This window comes from Cebidichthys violaceus, unplaced genomic scaffold (assembly GCF_023349555.1).
Source record: "Cebidichthys violaceus isolate CVI_PGR_0920_01 unplaced genomic scaffold, fCebVio1.0.p SCAF_39, whole genome shotgun sequence".
In the NCBI taxonomy this organism is placed as follows: Eukaryota; Metazoa; Chordata; class Actinopteri; order Perciformes; family Stichaeidae; genus Cebidichthys; species Cebidichthys violaceus.
In genome coordinates, this window is record NW_027176583.1 from 359,988 (window position 1) to 379,028 (window position 19,041).

The 19,041-nt window shown below is 39.2% G+C and overlaps 2 protein-coding genes and 2 non-coding genes across 4 annotated transcripts; 3 read left to right on the forward strand and 1 right to left on the reverse strand.

Annotated features, from left to right (window-relative positions):
• Positions 1 to 57: 57 nt before the first annotated feature.
• LOC137884487 (serine protease HTRA2, mitochondrial-like) lies at positions 58 to 3,272 on the reverse strand. Its single transcript, XM_068726270.1, has 8 exons — positions 2,573 to 3,272; positions 1,947 to 2,151; positions 1,422 to 1,616; positions 1,275 to 1,307; positions 905 to 1,013; positions 719 to 788; positions 546 to 641; positions 58 to 428 (listed from the first exon to the last, which is right to left on the reverse strand). The coding sequence occupies exons 1-8, from the start codon at positions 3,025 to 3,027 to the stop codon at positions 263 to 265; spliced, it is 1,329 nt and encodes a 442-aa protein (XP_068582371.1). The 5' UTR covers positions 3,028 to 3,272; the 3' UTR covers positions 58 to 262.
• Positions 3,273 to 3,699: 427 nt separating this feature from the next.
• On the forward strand, positions 3,700 to 9,119 carry mis18bp1 (MIS18 binding protein 1). The gene is made up of 16 exons (XM_068726377.1): positions 3,700 to 4,639; positions 4,718 to 4,855; positions 4,944 to 5,209; positions 5,462 to 5,535; positions 5,689 to 5,810; positions 5,958 to 6,048; positions 6,165 to 6,274; positions 6,394 to 6,554; positions 6,649 to 6,712; positions 6,796 to 7,474; positions 7,580 to 7,758; positions 7,920 to 8,053; positions 8,157 to 8,296; positions 8,381 to 8,468; positions 8,576 to 8,630; positions 8,861 to 9,119. Exons 1-16 carry the CDS (start codon positions 3,805 to 3,807, stop codon positions 8,959 to 8,961), a joined length of 3,237 nt encoding a protein of 1,078 aa, XP_068582478.1. The 5' UTR covers positions 3,700 to 3,804; the 3' UTR covers positions 8,962 to 9,119.
• A 9,053-nt stretch (positions 9,120 to 18,172) lies between these two features.
• trnae-cuc (transfer RNA glutamic acid (anticodon CUC)) lies at positions 18,173 to 18,244 on the forward strand. The gene has a single exon. It is a non-coding gene; the product is annotated as a tRNA-Glu (tRNA).
• A 434-nt stretch (positions 18,245 to 18,678) lies between these two features.
• Positions 18,679 to 18,750, forward strand: trnae-cuc (transfer RNA glutamic acid (anticodon CUC)). Its single transcript has one exon. It is a non-coding gene; the product is annotated as a tRNA-Glu (tRNA).
• The last annotated feature ends 291 nt before the right edge of the window (positions 18,751 to 19,041 follow it).

Sequence of the window (19,041 nt, forward strand, 5' to 3'; positions counted from 1 at the left end):
AGAAACAATTACATGGTGAATGACTAGTTTTACTACTTTGCCAATTAAGAGGAAGGATTTTGTGGAGGTAGAAAACACATTTTATTCATTGTACTCAATGCCTGTGGATAAACACTGCGCTGTTCATCTATTCTTTTTCTTTAGAGGCTGGCAGGTTCACATATTTAACGAAAAGTCATCAAATACTGGAGCTCAGAATCTGCCATTAAAGCATGAACTAGTCATGTGACCGTCTGGCCCTCAGGTTAACATGCAGCGAGCGTCACTCTGTGCACTCTGGAGTCATTTGCAGTCGAAGCAACTCTTGTCCCCGCTGCACAACCATGGTGATTTTGTCTCCGCTGCGGACGGCCTGGTAGATCTCCTCTGAGGTGTTCACCTTCGCTCCGTTGATCTCCACCACGACGTCTCCTGGTAGCATGCCGGCTCTGAAACGAGTACGACAGCGCTGTGGGTCAGCGGCAACACATTCAAAGATGACTCCCAACACCGAAACGTCAAAGAGCAAGACGGATCCTCCGCCACTCCAATCCAGATCGGCTTACCTGTCGGCCGGTGAGCCCAAGATCACCCTGTGAATCAAGATGCCGTGTGTCACGTCTGGGAAGGACGAGTCCCTCAACTTCAACGCTGCAATGATGCTGAAGCGGAAAACACATCTGGTTTTAGACCCGGTGGTGCCGGCGCTGCCGTTAACTACACTTTGTGAAGCATTTACCTCGACGTCAGTGTCAGCATCATGACGCCAATGTACCGCCGCTTCGTCTCCGATTCACCGAACCAAGAACCTTGAAGAAGACGTGCAAAAAAAAAAAATGTCATTTATCAGAGTGAAAGGTTGGATGCTACAGAGAATATGAGGAGACAGAAAAGAGGGTGTGAGGGTGCAGCTTTTGATTCTTACTCTTCTTTTTTGCTGCTTGGTCGAGGAAAAGTGTCAGGCGATCAGAGGGAATAGCAAAAGAAATCCCAGAGGTGACCTTCATGGTGTTTATACCAATGACTTCACCGTCCTAATGAGAAGAGAAGCAACACATTCAGACAGCGTGTTGTTTGGCTGCCAAAATCCAGTAAGGTCAATCTGAGTCACACTCCTGCAGTATTAAACTAACGCAACTTTTTGTCGTACAAAAATGAAGGCTCCTTGTAAGTTCACTATTAGTTAAACTAAGATGAATATGCCCTGTCCATTCAGACGTCACACACACCAGTCAGAACAGGATTGGTGACATTTGAATGTGATAATCAACAAGAAAACCAAACCTGTGACTCACCAAGTTAATCAGGGGACCTCCAGAATTTCCAAACTGCAAAACAAAGCGGTTACATGTGACAGTTCAGAGTCACAGTAAATCCTCTCCACAAGCTGTCCTCTTTGCAAAAATGTTGTGTACATATATATATATCCTGTTAATACTCACATCTATGGCTGCATCCGTCTGGATGTACTCCATGTTGGAGTTGGACAGGCCCAGCTCCTTACTGCCTCTGTGTACCGAGCTGACGATTCCTGACGTGATGGTGTTCCGTAAAGAGAAGGGGCTTCCCATGGCCACCACAAACTCTCCTTGTCGCACATCGGACGACCGACCCAGGGCGAGCGTGGGTAACGGATTCTGGGGTGGAGAGAAAGAGCAGAGAGAGTGTACAGCTTTATTATAAAGATGCTGAATCAACCTACCACAGTAACTCTTTTCAATGGGAAAAGAAGAAGAAGACCATTCATTTTGCTGTAGTGGTATTTCAGTAGACAGTATGAATCCCGGGTCAGGCTAAAGATGCACTATTTAACGGACGACACAAAAGTGTTGAAAGTCATTTTAAATAATCACAAGAAAAAAGTTTGAAGGCTTTCTCATTAAATGTCGACAGCTTTGATCACATTGTGTGCTGTTGATCAAAACTGGCTCCAGTGAGATAAACAAATAAAAGTGCAGTTCCTTCACCCTCGTTGAGATCTTGATGGTGGCAATGTCTGCCACTGGATCCACGTCTTGCACAGTGGCATCGTACATCTCCCCGTTGGTGAGCTTCACTCGGACGCCTCTCTTGTTGGCCACAACATGAGCGTTGGTTACAATGAGGCCGTCGCTGCTAATGATGAAACCAGAGCCGTTTGAAACGGGGACTTCTCTTCCTGAAAATGGGTGTCTGTAAAAAAACAAAACAAGGAAAAGCAGCTGATCTTATTCACCCTGAAAGCCAAAATGTATTATTAAGAATAAATCCGCACAGGCGGGAACACCTAAATGTTATTTTAGCACTTGACAAAGGTAAACAGGATGATGTGCTTCAGTAGAGAACACCCCTGTATTCACAAACATTAAGATTTAGATAGTCACAGTTTGTTTGCTCTGACTTCAACATATCCTGAGGGAGTAACACTAATCAAAATAAGCTGTGCTCTATATATATATATATATATATATATATATATATATATATATATATATATAGTATGATAAAAACAAACATTTAAAAGTGGTAACATAGCTGACAATTTGATGCAACACATGCTACAAATGAATTGGTTTTGCAACTATTCCATAAAGCACCCTCTCAGTCGACTCACCTGCCCAAGATTTCAATGTAGACAACAGCTGGAGTGGACTTTTCGACTACATCTGCAATGAAGTTGTATTTATACCGGGGGCTGTCCGGTTTAAAGGGAGCCGCACACTGAGCTGAGGGCAGAGCGAGTTCAAGAAACCGCCCGGATATCGAGGCTCTTCCGTCCTTCACCCGTTCATCTTTTTGCCTGACGAGAAGCGCCGCACCACAGAGTACCAGACCCACCGACACGGACGTGAGCAGAGGGGAGCTGCTGTCACCACCGTTCCTGTCCCACTCCGTCGAGGGTACCCTGTCCAGACTTGTGCTCCATTCTGCTCTCCTGTGGCTACATGTCTCAACAGAGGACACCCGACTGACTGTCCTCTCTGCCAAAGAGTTAAGTCCACGGCTCTGACACCGAGTGTGTCTCCTTAGTGCGAACAGAAAACACCTGTTGAGAGGAGTTGCTGCCATGTTGCATCACTTCAGTCACACCAGTTAAAGAGTTTTTAAGTCTGCTGACCTTAACAACACTTTATATCTTAAACTATATTTACAGTTATGACGGTCCGTTTTGTATTAAATGTAATAGTCGCGCTGTTCATATACAGAAAATCAATACCGCAGAAATACTTCCTGTGAATCCCAATGTTATCGACAACTGACAGTCGGACAGCGACAGCTTAGAAATCATCAATCACGGCCCGGAAGTGTGACTTTGAGGCGAGCATGCGCAGTATGCTTCTTCTTCTACGTTTTTTTTGCATGTCGTATTACTGCCCTCCACAGGATTTAAAAAAAAATAAACAAATGTAGAAATTAAAATGTAAAAAATGATTCATAATAAAGAGTAATACAGTTAATATAAATACGTAAAACAAATATTGAGGGTACAATATATATGAAAGTTCAACTGCATTTGTTAGCGTTGAGCTTCTTTTGATCGTTTGTGGGGTAATATTTGAATACAAAACAGATATTTCTTTAAATGAATTAGCTATTAGATATCAATGGGGTAAGCTCCCAGTTAAATTTGTTTCCAAAATGTTTTAACGTTTCCCTTTCGTGTCTCGGGGGAGGCTGTGAAAGGGTTAAGTCCTGAGCGGAAGTGACGTTTCTGTTTTGGCAGTGCGTCACAGGTTTCTATCCAAACGCGGCGGCGATGAGGAATTTGAAATTTGCGAGCTAGCGAGCTAGCTGCTAGCAAGCGCCTCGAATGTATAGCTATCGGTTTTCTTTTTCCTAAAGACCATGGCGTCGTATCGTCATCTACTACAACACACGACACCGCGTGAATCTCCTGCCAAGGTGTTCGCTAAGCTAAAGTCGAAAGTGCTGAGAGAAGGGATTTGCGTGAAGGAGGAGACTTTTACAGGCAACGACCCGCCGTGTAACGGCAGAGACAAACATGGAGGTGTGTTCAAGTCACCGAGGAAGAGAGCAGAGAGCACCTGGGTGACCGATGAGCTGGGGAAGAATCATCAGAGGTCTGGTTCTTATCGCAATGAAGTTCAGGCCTTGACTCTCTCGCCGATATCGAGTCCTGAGAAAATCTTCGTGTATCCAGACAGTATCGGCAAGCACGTGAAAGAAAGGCCCTCTATGACAGACGTGGGACATGGATGCACACCAAGAAAGAGAGCTTTCCTCGAGTCAACAGCGTTGTCTCGCCCCTCTTCTCTGGTCAACAGAAAGCAGATCCACGCAGAGTCACCTCGGATCAGACACCCGGGTGGCTTCAGCAGGACTCCAGTAAAGGTGCAGCCGGTGGACAGTGACTTTGAAAGCAGCGTGTTTGTGGAGGGGTGTGCTCCTCTTGACCCGCGCATGTCTCCAGCCTTTATCTTCTCCCCCACGAGGAAGAGGTTAAAGAGAAGATGTGAGGAGTTTAACACAGTCCCCAGCGGTGCGAAGGAGGTCAGCAATGAATCCAGAAGTCAGCCACAGGAAAGGAAAACCTCCCGTGCGTTCAGTGGGGACAACAACACTTGCCCTGAGGGTTTGGGTAAAGTCAGAAGATTATCTGCTGGCCCATCAGAGGAGAACCAATTCCTCCACGAACCCGTGTTCCCATCACCAATGAAACGTGAGATATTGTTGCTGTTTTATTCTTTTTCTTTAATGTGAACAAATTGACTGATTCCTCTTTTGCTGTTTCCAACAGATTGCTATGTTCGTGTGGAAAGATATCCTCCAATGTCTCCAGCTAAGATGTTCTCTTACATGAAGAAGAGGGAAAGTCAAACGAAGCAGCAGGAAGTTCAAAAAGTCAGCAGCAGCACGAGGGATCTCTTTAACACAAGTGAGTGTTCTAAAACGTCTAGCTGTGCATGTGTGTTTCAGTTTATGTTTGCATGTCAGTTGTGTTTATCTACTTTCTCCTCCCATAGGTGATTCCCATCAGTCCGGAGACACATCGCCTCCCTCCACAGTGCACCACATGGGTGGGATGGAGGACACTCCGGTCGACCGTGTGTCCAGAGTGGAGTCGGCTGACAGCCTGTCGGACGCGGATGTCCTCAGCCTCGCTGTGTCGCCACAACCCGTTTCCCTCGAAGACCCGCTGGTGCTCAACACGCCGAGGATCTCCATACCGAAGAAGCTAGACGCCGCGTTCAAGAGAAAGAAATGGCCCCAGAGCACAAAATTCCCAAGTGTGAGTAGTAACTTATTTGAACATGAATCCCTCTTTAAATGCAAGAGGTATCATAGTGTGATATTGGGGGGAAATAACAGTCTTTTTATGTTGATTTATCATACAAAATCAGACCACTGGTCCAAACTCATCGTTTGGATTTACGGGTACATGTCGGATCAAATGGGACATTTCAATGACTCCTAGTTGTCTTCTATTTGATCATTTTGTCGATTGATTCAAATTGGACTTGTGTTGTTTCCTGTTTGGCAGGAGAGTGTGATTTATCTCAAAAAGTGGTTCCTGAGGAAGAATCACAAGGGCCTGTTTGTTGATGGAATCCACCGGTAAGTGGTTCTCGAGGGAACACGAAATGAAACGATGCATTACAACAGATTGCTTACTGAGCTACTGTCCTATGAGACAGACGTGTCCGTGCTTCAGGTTTTAGATCTAAGATTTTTATGTTGTTGTTTTTTTTACTTGTCTTCTCCGCCCAGGGACGAAAACATTCCGTGGAACAGTAACATCATTGTGGACCGGGTCTCTAATAATGTTGTGAAGACCGTCTCCGGCAGGGTTTACATCTTGGTTGACAAGATGAACATGAGCGTCGACTCTGGTAATGTGTGGGTAGAGATTTACCAACGAGAACATGTTTCACTTTGACAGAAATAGCTTAAAAATGCATAAAGAAAGCTTGCACATAAACATATGTTAATGTCAATACTCTACTCTTTTCATGTGCCTCTCACTTCACCACCTGCAGGGTTACCCAAGTGGCTTCTGAAGAAGTTTGCCAATGGGTTTCCTCCAGACTGGGAGGCCCTTTATGAGAGATTTCTATCAGAGTCAAGCGAGTAAGAATACTGTTTTGTTTACGCCGTTACAGATCCGTGATCGGGATGTTGAATAATTTAAATCATGAGATGTTTTTTTTTTTTTTTTTAAAGAGCTGACTTTTGTTGTGTTGCAGAGAAACGGAGAGGAACAGTGAGGGTGGAGGCGTCGCGCTGAAGATAAAGTCTGAGGCATCCTCCATCATTGAGACCGTGAAGCGGCACGGGAAGAAATCTTTCAAGACTCGTGAGTACGAGTTAAACGCTTTAGCTAGCGTGAATAATGTGTGCATTTGGAATCCATGGCAGCGGTACTAAATGACTTTTTTTTGTGACCGTGTACTCTTGTTCTCTCCCCTTCTCCAGCGGATTCCCGTCTTCCCGTCTCCTTGTCTCGTCCAAACGTGTCCCGAAGTGGTCGCGTGATCAAGCCACCTCTGGAGTATTGGAAAGGAGGGAGAGTCTTTCTGGACGCACACATGAATGTTACCATCCACGAATGTTACGACACCTCCATCTGCATCCCTGTAAGCGCCTACAGTTGAGCTCATGGGTTGCATATTAATCTGTACAAACAGCTGATATCTCTGATCATGTTTTAATGTCTGCATCTCACTGCAGGTCTCAACGGAGTCTACGAGAGCGTCGCAGAAACCTCCGCGCGTGTTCCTGCCCTGCAGTAAAGGTAACGGTAGTCTAGCTGTAGTCTTAGTATTGTGAGATAAGTTATGAGTTGCATGCAGACAAAACTGTCTTCTGTGTTTCCAGGCCGTCAGCAATGTGAATCAGCCAGCGACAAAGAAGCGTCGGTACCGCTGAGGAGGGTCAAGGCTCCGCTCCGCAAACGCAACAGTGCCAAATCTAAGCCTGAAAAGAAGCCCTCTTATTCCCCCGAGCCTCCCGCGGAGACACTTCTCAGCCCTGAGGAGTGGTCTGGCAGACAAACGAGGTCCGGCCGAAGGCGTCCAGCTACGGAGAAAACGTTGTGTGTGGACACTGTCCCTCAAAAGCAAAGGGAACCTGAAAAGTCTTCAACGCGGAGGTCAAAAAAACAGACGCATACCACCACAAGGCCTTCAGTGGGGGTCTTGGGTAGCAAGCGGGCTGTGGCAGCACCCCCGAAACCATTTAATGATTATAAAACATCGGCGTCATCAGATGAGGGCGTCAACTGGAGAAGGAAGACACGGCCAAGCTACGTGTTCCCATCAAGTGAGTCGTCGGAGTCCTCTGGTGAGACTGAGAAGGAAGTGGGGAAGAGAACCAGAGCGACACAAATAAAACAAAAGCGGAGCAAATCGACCAAGTCGTCATCGCCCACAAAGCCTTTGCCTAAGTTGACACAGTCCAGCAAGAAAAAACCCACGGCAAAGAAAGGCGACGCGGCGATTCCACAAGAGCACGATGTCGACGAGTGGACAGAGGCGGAGCTTATGAAGCTGCAAGAGTAAGTTCTGTAAACCTACAGAATGAGAAAGTATCATTTTGCATGTTTTTGGTGTCATAACCTCACGGCCCGCCGGCGTATATGTGTGCGCCTTGTGTTTTCCAGGGCTGTGTCCTGCTATCCTAAGCACATGGCGGGTTACTGGGCGAAGGTGGCGAGGATGGTTGGAACACGCTCTGCAGAAGAGTGCCACTTCCAGCACACGTCCCAGGGAACCTCCCAGACTCCCGCCAAGAGAGCAAAGAAACCCCGGAAGGAGAAGCTGGAAGCACCAAAAGATACAGGTAGAGAAGGCCTGTGGTTTGAGATGTAATTTCACTCTTTCTAAATTGTGGGTTGTGTTCCTTCAATCACACGATACATCGGATGTAATCTCTACTTGTGTTTTGTTACTGTGGTGCTGTTGTGTTGCATTATATCGTAGTTAGTTATGTAATCTGCGCAGATCATCCGGTGATATCTGCCCGAGCGGGAACCTTGAAGAGAAAGCAGCAGGTGCGTCAGTTCCTGGAGGCTATGCCCCGAGAAGACGTGGAGGACGTCTTCAGCTCTGCGTACATGCAGAATAAACGCTTTGAGGTTTGTTTCTTTCTCTTCCCAAAAAAATAATAGAATTTGTGATTATGACGCCGTACAAAATGAAAATGACGACTGTTCCCTTCGTGGCTGCCTTGATGCACAGATGCCCTCCATGTGTCCGAGTGACCACGACTTCACATTGACAGAAATGGAGCCGCGGACGCCGATGTCGTCAGGTTTCCCCGAAGTGAAGACGCCTCACTGTCTGCACATCACTCCTGGCATGATGGGCTCTCCAAACAGGTGAATGACGTCGACTTCTGTGCTCTAGCTTGTGAGAAGTCATGTCGGTACAATAACTAACTCACCTCTGCCTTGTTTTCAAAGGAGCAATGATGACAAGTACGTCTATCAACTCCAGAAGAGGATGAAAAAAAATCAGTTTAACGTCTGCAAACAGGCCCCTTCTTCAAAGGTACTTATTTATAGGCGTTCATCTCTGAGCTTCCTGTCCTCTTGAAGCATGTGGATTACATTTTGTTTTCTTTGAGAAATAGCGATTTGCTGCTTTGTTTCTTTCAGAGCTTCACACCCACGCCATCCGTCAAACGAGCAATGAGAAGATGTGGTAACACAGGTAGGATTCCTGAGAAGGGACAAAATAACAGAAACACTAGCACTCCAGCTAATACTAATTTGGAGTTTATAATTTGGTAGCGCTGTCTAACTTGATGTCTATTATTAAGGCTGTTGTTTTATGACATTGTGAAGGAGTTCTGTGTTTAGAAGGATTCTCACAGTAGGATTGTCAGAAAGTAGTTGAACACATTTCAAAAGCTGTTTCTTTCCCCTTTTTTTGTTTGATAGAAAATGACACCTTCCTCGTTTGGGAGATGTTTCCAGGAAATGATGGAGCACTGTCTGAAAGCGGAGAGGAAGAGGATTTTTACTTCTCAGACAGCGACTGATTAGAGCTGAAACGTTGTATCGTTTAACAAAAGAAATCTAAAATTGTTTGCATGAACTAAAATCAATTCAGAACATATCTGTAAATACAGTTTTTCTTTAAAGCCATAGTCACAAGAGTCAGTTGTTACTATTCTTTTAATAAACATTCTTAAATTCGTAGAGTATTTATGTTTTCTTTGTGTGTATTATGCATTTAAAGAGGACTATCTATGGAAATGGTTCCCAACCTTTTTGGCTTGTGACCACTCAAAATTAATATCTTCTAATAACCTAATCGCAACCTAAACAGGTCACAGACAACTCAACCAAAGAAGAGTTTTCCTTCTCATATTATTTAGTTTGAAGGATTTATTATTTATCGTGTAGATTTGGATTAAAGTTGAGAACCACTGATCTAGGGCCAAACAATAGTGGAGATTGAAAATGTAATTCTGATCTAATCTAAATTTTACTTTTATTTTACTTTTTTTTCGACATTCTATACTATGACTGTTTTCGACATGCTATACTATGACCGTTTTTCACTTTTTTCAACTTGCTACACTATGACCGTTTTTCACTTTTTTCAACTTGCTACACTATGACCGTTTTTCACTTTTTTCAACAGGCTATACTATGACTGTTTTCGACATAAAATACTATGACTGTTTTTTTATTTTTTTCGACATGCTATACTATGACCGTTTTTCACTTTTTTCGACATGCTATACTATGACTGTTTTCGACAGGCTATACTATGACTGTTTTTGCCATAAAATACTATGACTGTTTTTTGACTTTTTTCGACATGCTATACTATGACCATTTTTCATTTTTTTCGACAGGCTGTACTATGACTGTTTTCGACAGGTTATACTATGACTGTTTTCTACATAATATACTATGACTGTTTTTTAATTTTTTTCGACATGCTATACTATGACCGTTTTTCACTTTTTTCGACATGCTATACTATGACTGTTTTCGACAGGCTATACTATGACTGTTTTCTACATAATATACTATGACTGTTTTTTAATTTTTTTTCGACATGCTATACTATGACCGTTTTTCACTTTTTTCGACAGGCTTTACTATGACTGTTTTCAACAGGCTATACTATGACTGTTTTCGACATAATATACTATGACTGTTTTTTGCCTTTTTTCGACATGCTATACTATGACCGTTTTTCACTTTTTTCGACATGCTATACTATGACCGTTTTTCACTTTTTTCGACAGGCTATACTATGACTGTTTTCGACATAATATACTATGACCGTTTTTCACTTTTTTTGAGACATGCTATACTATGACTGTTTTCGACAGGCTACACTATGACTGTTTTCGACATAATATACTATGACTGTTTTTTGATTTTTTTCGACATGCTATACTATGACCGTTTTTCACTTTTTTCGACATGCTATACTATGACCGTTTTTCACTTTTTTCGACATGCTATACTATGACCGTTTTTCAATTTTTTCGACATGCTATACAAAGACCGTTTTTCACTTTTTTGCGACAGGCTGTACTATGACTGTTTTCGACAGGCTATACTATGACTGTTTTCGACATAATATACTATGACCGTTTTTCACTTTTTTTGACAAGCTATACTATGACTGTTTTCGACAGGCTATACTATGACTTTTTTCGACATGCTATACTATGACTGTTTTTTGACTTTTTTCGACATGCTATGACTGTTTTTCACTTTTTTCGACATGCTACACTATGACTGTTTTCGACATAATATACTATGACTGTTTTTCTCTTTTTTCGACAGGCTATACTATGACTGTTTTCGACAGGCTATACTATGACTGTTTTCGACATAATATACTATGACTGTTTTTTGATTTTTTTCGACATGCTATACTATGACCGTTTTTCACTTTTTTCGACATGCTATACTATGACCGTTTTTCACTTTTTTCGACATGCTATACAATGACCGTTTTTCACTTTTTTCGACAGGCTGTACTATGACTGTTTTCGACATAAAATACTATGACTGTTTTTTTATTTTTTTCGACATGCTATACTATGACCGTTTTTCACTTTTTTCGACAGGCTGTACTATGACTGTTTTCGACAGGCTATACTATGACTGTTTTCTACATAATATACTATGACCGTTTTTCACTTTTTTTGACATGCTATACTTTGACCGTTTTTCACTTTTTTCGACAGGCTATACTATGACTGTTTTCGACATAATATACGATGACTGTTTTTTTACTTTTTTCAACATGCTATACTATGACCGTTTTTCACTTTTTTCGACAGGCAATGCTTTGACTTTTTTCGACAGGCTTTACTATGACTGTTTTCAACAGGCTATACTCTGACTGTTTTCGACATAATATACTATGACCGTTTTTCACTTTTTTCGACATGCTATACTATGACCGTTTTTCACTTTTTTCGACATGCTATACTATGACTGTTTTCGACATAATATACTATGACTGTTTTTTGACTTTTTTCGACATGCTATACTATGACCGTTTTTCACATTTTTCGACAGGCTATACTATGACTGTTTTCGACAGGCTATACTATGACTGTTTTTGACATAATATACGATGACTGTTTTTTGACTTTTTTCAACATGCTATACTATGACCGTTTTTCACTTTTTTCGACATGCTATACTATGACCGTTTTTCACTTTTTTCAACATGCTATACTATGACCGTTTTTCACTTTTTTCGACAGGTTTTATTATGACTGTTTTCAACAGGCTATACTATGATTGTTTTCGACATAATATACTATGATTGTTTTCGACAATATACTATGACTGTTTTTTGACTTTTTTCGGCATGCTATACTATGACCGTTTTTCACATTTTTCGACAGGCTATACTATGACTGTTTTCGACAGGCTATACTATGACTGTTTTCGACATAATATACTATGATTGTTTTTTGACTTTTTTCGGCATGCTATACTATGACCGTTTTTCCCTTTTTTCGACATGCTATACTATGACCGTTTTTCACTTTTTTCGACATGCTATACAATGACCGTTTTTCACTTTTTTCGACAGGCTGTACTATGACTGTTTTCGACATGCTGTACTATGACCGTTTTTCACATTTTTCGACAGGCTATACTATGACTGTTTTTGACAGGCTATACTATGACTGTTTTCGACATAATATGCTATGATTGTTTTTTGACTTTTTTCGACATGCTATACTATGACTGTTTTTCACTTTTTTCGACATGCTATACTATGACTGTTTTCGACATAATATACTATGACTGTTTTTCTCTTTTTTCGACAGGCTATACTATGACTGTTTTTGACAGGCTATACTATGACTGTTTTCGACATAATATACTATGACTGTTTTTCACTTTTTTCGACATGCTATACTATGACCGTTTTTCACTTTTTTCGACAGGCTATATACTATGACTGTTTTCGACAGGCTATACTATGACTGTTTTCAACAGGCTATACTATGACTGTTTTCGACATAATATATTATGACTGTTTTTTGACTTTTTTCGACATGCTATACTATGACCGTTTTTCACTTTTTTCGACAAGCTATACTATGACTGTTTTCGACAGGCTATACTATGACTGTTTTCGACATAATATACAATGACCGTTTTTCACTTTTTTCGACAGGCTGTACTATGACTGTTTTCGACAGGCTATACTATGACTGTTTTCGACATAATATACTATGACCGTTTTTCATTTTTTTCGACATGCTATACTATGACCGTTTTTCACTTTTTTTGACAAGCTATACTATGACTGTTTTCGACAGGCTATACTATGACTTTTTTCGACTTTTTTCGACATGCTATGACTGTTTTTCACTTTTTTCGACATGCTACACTATGACTGTTTTCGACATAATATACTATGACTGTTTTTCTCTTTTTTCGACAGGCTATACTATGACTGTTTTTGACAGGCTATACTATGACTGTTTTCGACATAATATACTATGACTGTTTTTTGATTTTTTTCGACATGCTATACTATGACCGTTTTTCACTTTTTTCGACATGCTATACAATGACCGTTTTTCACTTTTTTCGACAGGCTGTACTATGACTGTTTTCGACAGGCTATACTATGACTGTTTTCTACATAATATACTATGACTGTTTTTTGATTTTTTTTCGACATGCTATACTATGACTGTTTTTCACTTTTTTCGACATGCTATACTATGACCGTTTTTCACTTTTTTCGACAGGCTATATTATGACTGTTTTCGACATAATATACTATGACTGTTTTTTGATTTTTTTCGACATCCTATACTATGATCATTTTTCACTTTTTTCGACAGGCTTTGCTATGACTGTTTTCAACAGGCTATACTATGACTGTTTTCGACATAATATACTATGACTGTTTTTTGACTTTTTTTGACATGCTATACTATGACCATTTTTCATTTTTTTCGACATGCTATACTATGACCGTTTTTCACTTTTTTTGACAGGCTTTACTATGACTGTTTTTGACAGGCTATACTATGACTGTTTTCTACATAATATACTATGACTGTTTTTCACTTTTTTCGACATGCTATACTATGACCGTTTTTCACTTTTTTCGACAGGCTATACTATGACTGTTTTCGACAGGCTATATTATGACTGTTTTCGACATAATATACTATGACTGTTTTTTGATTTTTTTCGACATCCTATACTATGATCATTTTTCACTTTTTTCGACAGGCTTTGCTATGACTGTTTTCAACAGGCTATACTATGACTGTTTTCGACATAATATACTATGACTGTTTTTTGACTTTTTTTGACATGCTATACTATGACCATTTTTCATTTTTTTCGACAGGCTTTACTATGACTGTTTTTGACAGGCTATACTATGACTGTTTTCGACATAATATATTATGACTGTTTTTTGACTTTTTTCGACATGCTATACTATGACCGTTTTTCACTTTTTTCGACAAGCTATACTATGACTGTTTTCGACAGGCTATACTATGACTGTTTTCGACATAATATACTATGCCCGTTTTTCACTTTTTTTGAGACATGCTATACTATGACCGTTTTTCACTTTTTTCGACAGGCTATACTATGACCGTTTTTCACTTTTTTCGACAGGCTTTACTATGACTGTTTTCGACAGGTTATACTATGACTGTTTTCTACATAATATACTATGACTGTTTTTCACTTTTTTCGACATGCTATAATATGACCGTTTTTCACTTTTTTCGACATGCTATACTATGACTGTTTTCGACAGGCTATACTATGACTGTTTTTGCCATAAAATACTATGACTGTTTTTTGACTTTTTTCGACATGCTATACTATGACCATTTTTCATTTTTTTCGACAGGCTGTACTATGACTGTTTTCGACAGGTTATACTATGACTGTTTTCTACATAATATACTATGACTGTTTTTTAATTTTTTTCGACATGCTATACTATGACCGTTTTTCACTTTTTTCGACATGCTATACTATGACTGTTTTCGACAGGCTATACTATGACTGTTTTCTACATAATATACTATGACTGTTTTTTAATTTTTTTTCGACATGCTATACTATGACCGTTTTTCACTTTTTTCGACAGGCTTTACTATGACTGTTTTCAACAGGCTATACTATGACTGTTTTCGACATAATATACTATGACTGTTTTTTGCCTTTTTTCGACATGCTATACTATGACCGTTTTTCACTTTTTTCGACATGCTATACTATGACCGTTTTTCACTTTTTTCGACAGGCTATACTATGACTGTTTTCGACATAATATACTATGACCGTTTTTCACTTTTTTTGAGACATGCTATACTATGACTGTTTTCGACAGGCTACACTATGACTGTTTTCGACATAATATACTATGACTGTTTTTTGATTTTTTTCGACATGCTATACTATGACCGTTTTTCACTTTTTTCGACATGCTATACTATGACCGTTTTTCACTTTTTTCGACATGCTATACTATGACCGTTTTTCAATTTTTTCGACATGCTATACAAAGACCGTTTTTCACTTTTTTGCGACAGGCTGTACTATGACTGTTTTCGACAGGCTATACTATGACTGTTTTCGACATAATATACTATGACCGTTTTTCACTTTTTTTGACAAGCTATACTATGACTGTTTTCGACAGGCTATACTATGACTTTTTTCGACATGCTATACTATGACTGTTTTTTGACTTTTTTCGACATGCTATGACTGTTTTTCACTTTTTTCGACATGCTACACTATGACTGTTTTCGACATAATATACTATGACTGTTTTTCTCTTTTTTCGACAGGCTATACTATGACTGTTTTCGACAGGCTATACTATGACTGTTTTCGACATAATATACTATGACTGTTTTTTGATTTTTTTCGACATGCTATACTATGACCGTTTTTCACTTTTTTCGACATGCTATACTATGACCGTTTTTCACTTTTTTCGACATGCTATACAATGACCGTTTTTCACTTTTTTCGACAGGCTGTACTATGACTGTTTTCGACATAAAATACTATGACTGTTTTTTTATTTTTTTCGACATGCTATACTATGACCGTTTTTCACTTTTTTCGACAGGCTGTACTATGACTGTTTTCGACAGGCTATACTATGACTGTTTTCTACATAATATACTATGACTGTTTTTCACTTTTTTCGACAGGCTATATACTATGACTGTTTTCGACAGGCTATACTATGACTGTTTTCGACATAATATACTATGACTGTTTTTTGATTTTTTTCGACATCCTATACTATGACCATTTTTCACTTTTTTCGACAGGCTTTGCTATGACTGTTTTCGACAGGCTATACTATGACTGTTTTCGACATAATATACTATGACTGTTTTTTGACTTTTTTCGACATCCTATACTATGACTGTTTTTCACTTTTTTCGACAGGCTGTACTATGACTGTTTTCGACATAATATACTATGACTGTTTTTCACTTTTTTCGACAGGCTATACTATGACTGTTTTCGACATAATATACTATGACTGTTTTTTGACTTTTTTCGACATGCTATACTATGACCATTTTTCATTTTTTTCGACATGCTATACTATGACCGTTTTTCACTTTTTTTGACAGGCTTTACTATGACTGTTTTTGACAGGCTATACTATGACTGTTTTCGACATAATATACTATGCCCTTTTTTCACTTTTTTTGAGACATGCTATACTATGACCGTTTTTCACTTTTTTCGACAGGCTATACTATGACTGTTTTTCACTTTTTTCGACATGCTATACTATGACCATTTTTCATTTTTTTCGACAAGCTATACTATGACTGTTTTCGACAGGCTATACTATGACTGTTTTCGACATAATATACTATGACTGTTTTTTGACTTTTTTCGACATGCTATACTATGACCGTTTTTCACTTTTTTCGACATGCTATACTATGACCGTTTTTCACTTTTTTCGACATGCTATACTATGACCGTTTTTCACTTTTTTCGACATGCTATACTATGACTGTTCTCGACAGGCTATACTATGACTGTTTTCGACATAATATACTATGACTGTTTTTTGACTTTTTTCGACATGCTATACTATGACCGTTTTTCACTTTTTTTGACATGCTATACTATGACAGTTTTTCACTTTTTTCGACATGCTATACTATGACCGTTTTTCACTTTTTTCGACATGCTATACTATGACTGTTCTCGACAGGCTATACTATGACTGTTTTCGACATAATATACTATGACTGTTTTTTGACTTTTTTCGACATGCTATACTATGACCGTTTTTCATTTTTTTTGACATGCTATACTATGACCGTTTTTCACTTTTTTCGACAAGCTATACTATGACTGTTTTCGACATAATATACTATGACTGTTTTTTGATTTTTTTCGACATGCTATACTATGGCCGTTTTTCACTTTTTTCGACAGGCTTTACTATGACTGTTTTCAACAGGCTATACTATGACTGTTTTCGACATAATATACTATGACTGTTTTTTGCCTTTTTTCGACATGCTATACTATGACCGTTTTTCACTTTTTTCGACATGCTATACTATGACTTTGACTTTTTTCGACATACTATACTATGACCGTTTTTCATTTTTTTCGACATGCTATACTATGACCGTTTTTCACTGTTTTCGACAGGCTATACTATGATTGTTTTCGACATAATATACTATGACTGTTTTTCACTTTTTTCGACATGCTATACTATGACCGTTTTTCACTTTTTTCGACATGCTATACTATGACCGTTTTTCACTTTTTCCGACATGCTATACTATGATCGTTTTTCACTTTTTTTCGACAGGCTATACTATGACTGTTTTCAACAGGCTATACTATGACTGTTTTCGACATAATATACTATGACTGTTTTTTGCCTTTTTTCGACATGCTATACTATGACCGTTTTTCACTTTTTTCGACATGCTATACTATGACCGTTTTTCACTTTTTTCGAAAGGCTTTACTATGACTGTTTTCAACAGGCTATACTATGACTGTTTTCGACATAATATACTATGACTGTTTTTTGACTTTTTTCGACATGCTATGCTATGATCGTTTTTCACTTTTTTCGACATGCGATACTATGACCGTTTTTCACTTTTTTCGACAGGCTTTACTATGACTGTTTTCAACAGGCTATACTATGACTGTTTTCGACATAATATACTATGACCATTTTTCACTTTTTTCGACATGCTATACTATGACCGTTTTTCACTTTTTTCGACATGCTATACTATGACCGTTTTTCACTTTTTTCGACATGCTATACTATGACCGTTTTTCACTTTTTTCGACAGGCTATACTATGACTGTTTTCGACATAATATACTATGACTGTTTTTTGACTTTTTTCGACATGCTATACTATGACTGTTTTTTCACTTTTTTGACTTTTTTTGAAATGCTATACTATGACCGTTTTTCACTTTTTTCGACAGGCTATACTATGACTGTTTTCGACAGGCTATACTATGACTGTTTTCGACATAATATACTATGACTTTTTTTTGACTTTTTTCGACATGCTATACTATGACCGTTTTTCACTTTTTTCGACAGGCTATACTATGACTGTTTTCGACAGGCTATACTATGACTGTTTTCGACATAATATACTATGACTGTTTTATGACATACTGTACTAAGAACATTTTTGGACATGATTTACAGAGTGTAGAGCTTTCCCTGGTGGTCTAGTGGTTAGGATTCGGCGCTCTCACCGCCGCGGCCCGGGTTCGATTCCCGGTCAGGGAACTGGGTTTTAGATACAGTGAAATAGTAGTAGTGTCGACATGCTATACTATGACCGTTTTTCACTTTTTTCGACAGGCTATACTATGACTGTTTTCGACAGGCTATACTATTACTGTTTTCGACATAATATACTATGACTGTTTTTTCACTTTTTTGACTTTTTTTGAAATGCTATACTATGACCGATTTTCACTTTTTTCGACAGGCTATACTATGACTGTTTTCGACAGGCTATACTATGACTGTTTTCGACATAATAAACTATGACTGTTTTTTGACTTTTTTCAACATGCTATACTATGACCGTTTTTTGACTTTTTTCGACATGCTGTACTATGACCGTTTTTCACTTTTTTCGACAGGCTATACTATGACTGTTTTATGACATACTGTACTATGACATTTTTGGACATGATTTACAGTGTGTAGAGCTTTCCCTGGTGGTCTAGTGGTTAGGATTCGGCGCTCTCACCGCCGCGGCCCGGGTTCGATTCCCGGTCAGGGAACTGGGTTTTAGATACAGTGAAATAGTAGTAGTGTCGACATGCTATACTATGACTGTTTTTCACTTTTTTCGACAGGCTATACTATGACTGTTTTCGACAGGCTATACTATTACTGTTTCCGACAGGCTATACTATGACTGTTTTTTGACTTTTTTCGACATGCTATACTATGACCGTTTTTCACTTTTTTCGACAGGCTATGCTATGACTGTTTTCGACAGGCTATACTATTACTGTTTCCGACAGGCTACTATGACTGTTTTCGACATAATATACTATGACTGTTTTTTT

Bases quoted from the DNA above. Each gene is read 5' to 3' on its own strand.
- LOC137884487 (XM_068726270.1), bottom strand. From the start codon at position 3,027: ATGGCAGCAACTCCTCTCAACAGGTGTTTTCTGTTCGCACTAAGGAGA. The intron at 1,014-1,274 runs GTGAGTCACAGG...TCTTCTCATTAG, and splicing joins GAGGTCCCCTGATTAACTTG to GACGGTGAAGTCATTGGTAT. The intron at 642-718 runs GTAAATGCTTCA...TTTCCGCTTCAG, and splicing joins ATGCTGACACTGACGTCGAG to CATCATTGCAGCGTTGAAGT.
- mis18bp1 (XM_068726377.1), top strand. From the start codon at position 3,805: ATGGCGTCGTATCGTCATCTACTACAACACACGACACCGCGTGAATCT. The intron at 4,640-4,717 runs GTGAGATATTGT...TGTTTCCAACAG, and splicing joins GTTCCCATCACCAATGAAAC to ATTGCTATGTTCGTGTGGAA. The intron at 8,631-8,860 runs GTAGGATTCCTG...TTTGTTTGATAG, and splicing joins GAGAAGATGTGGTAACACAG to AAAATGACACCTTCCTCGTT.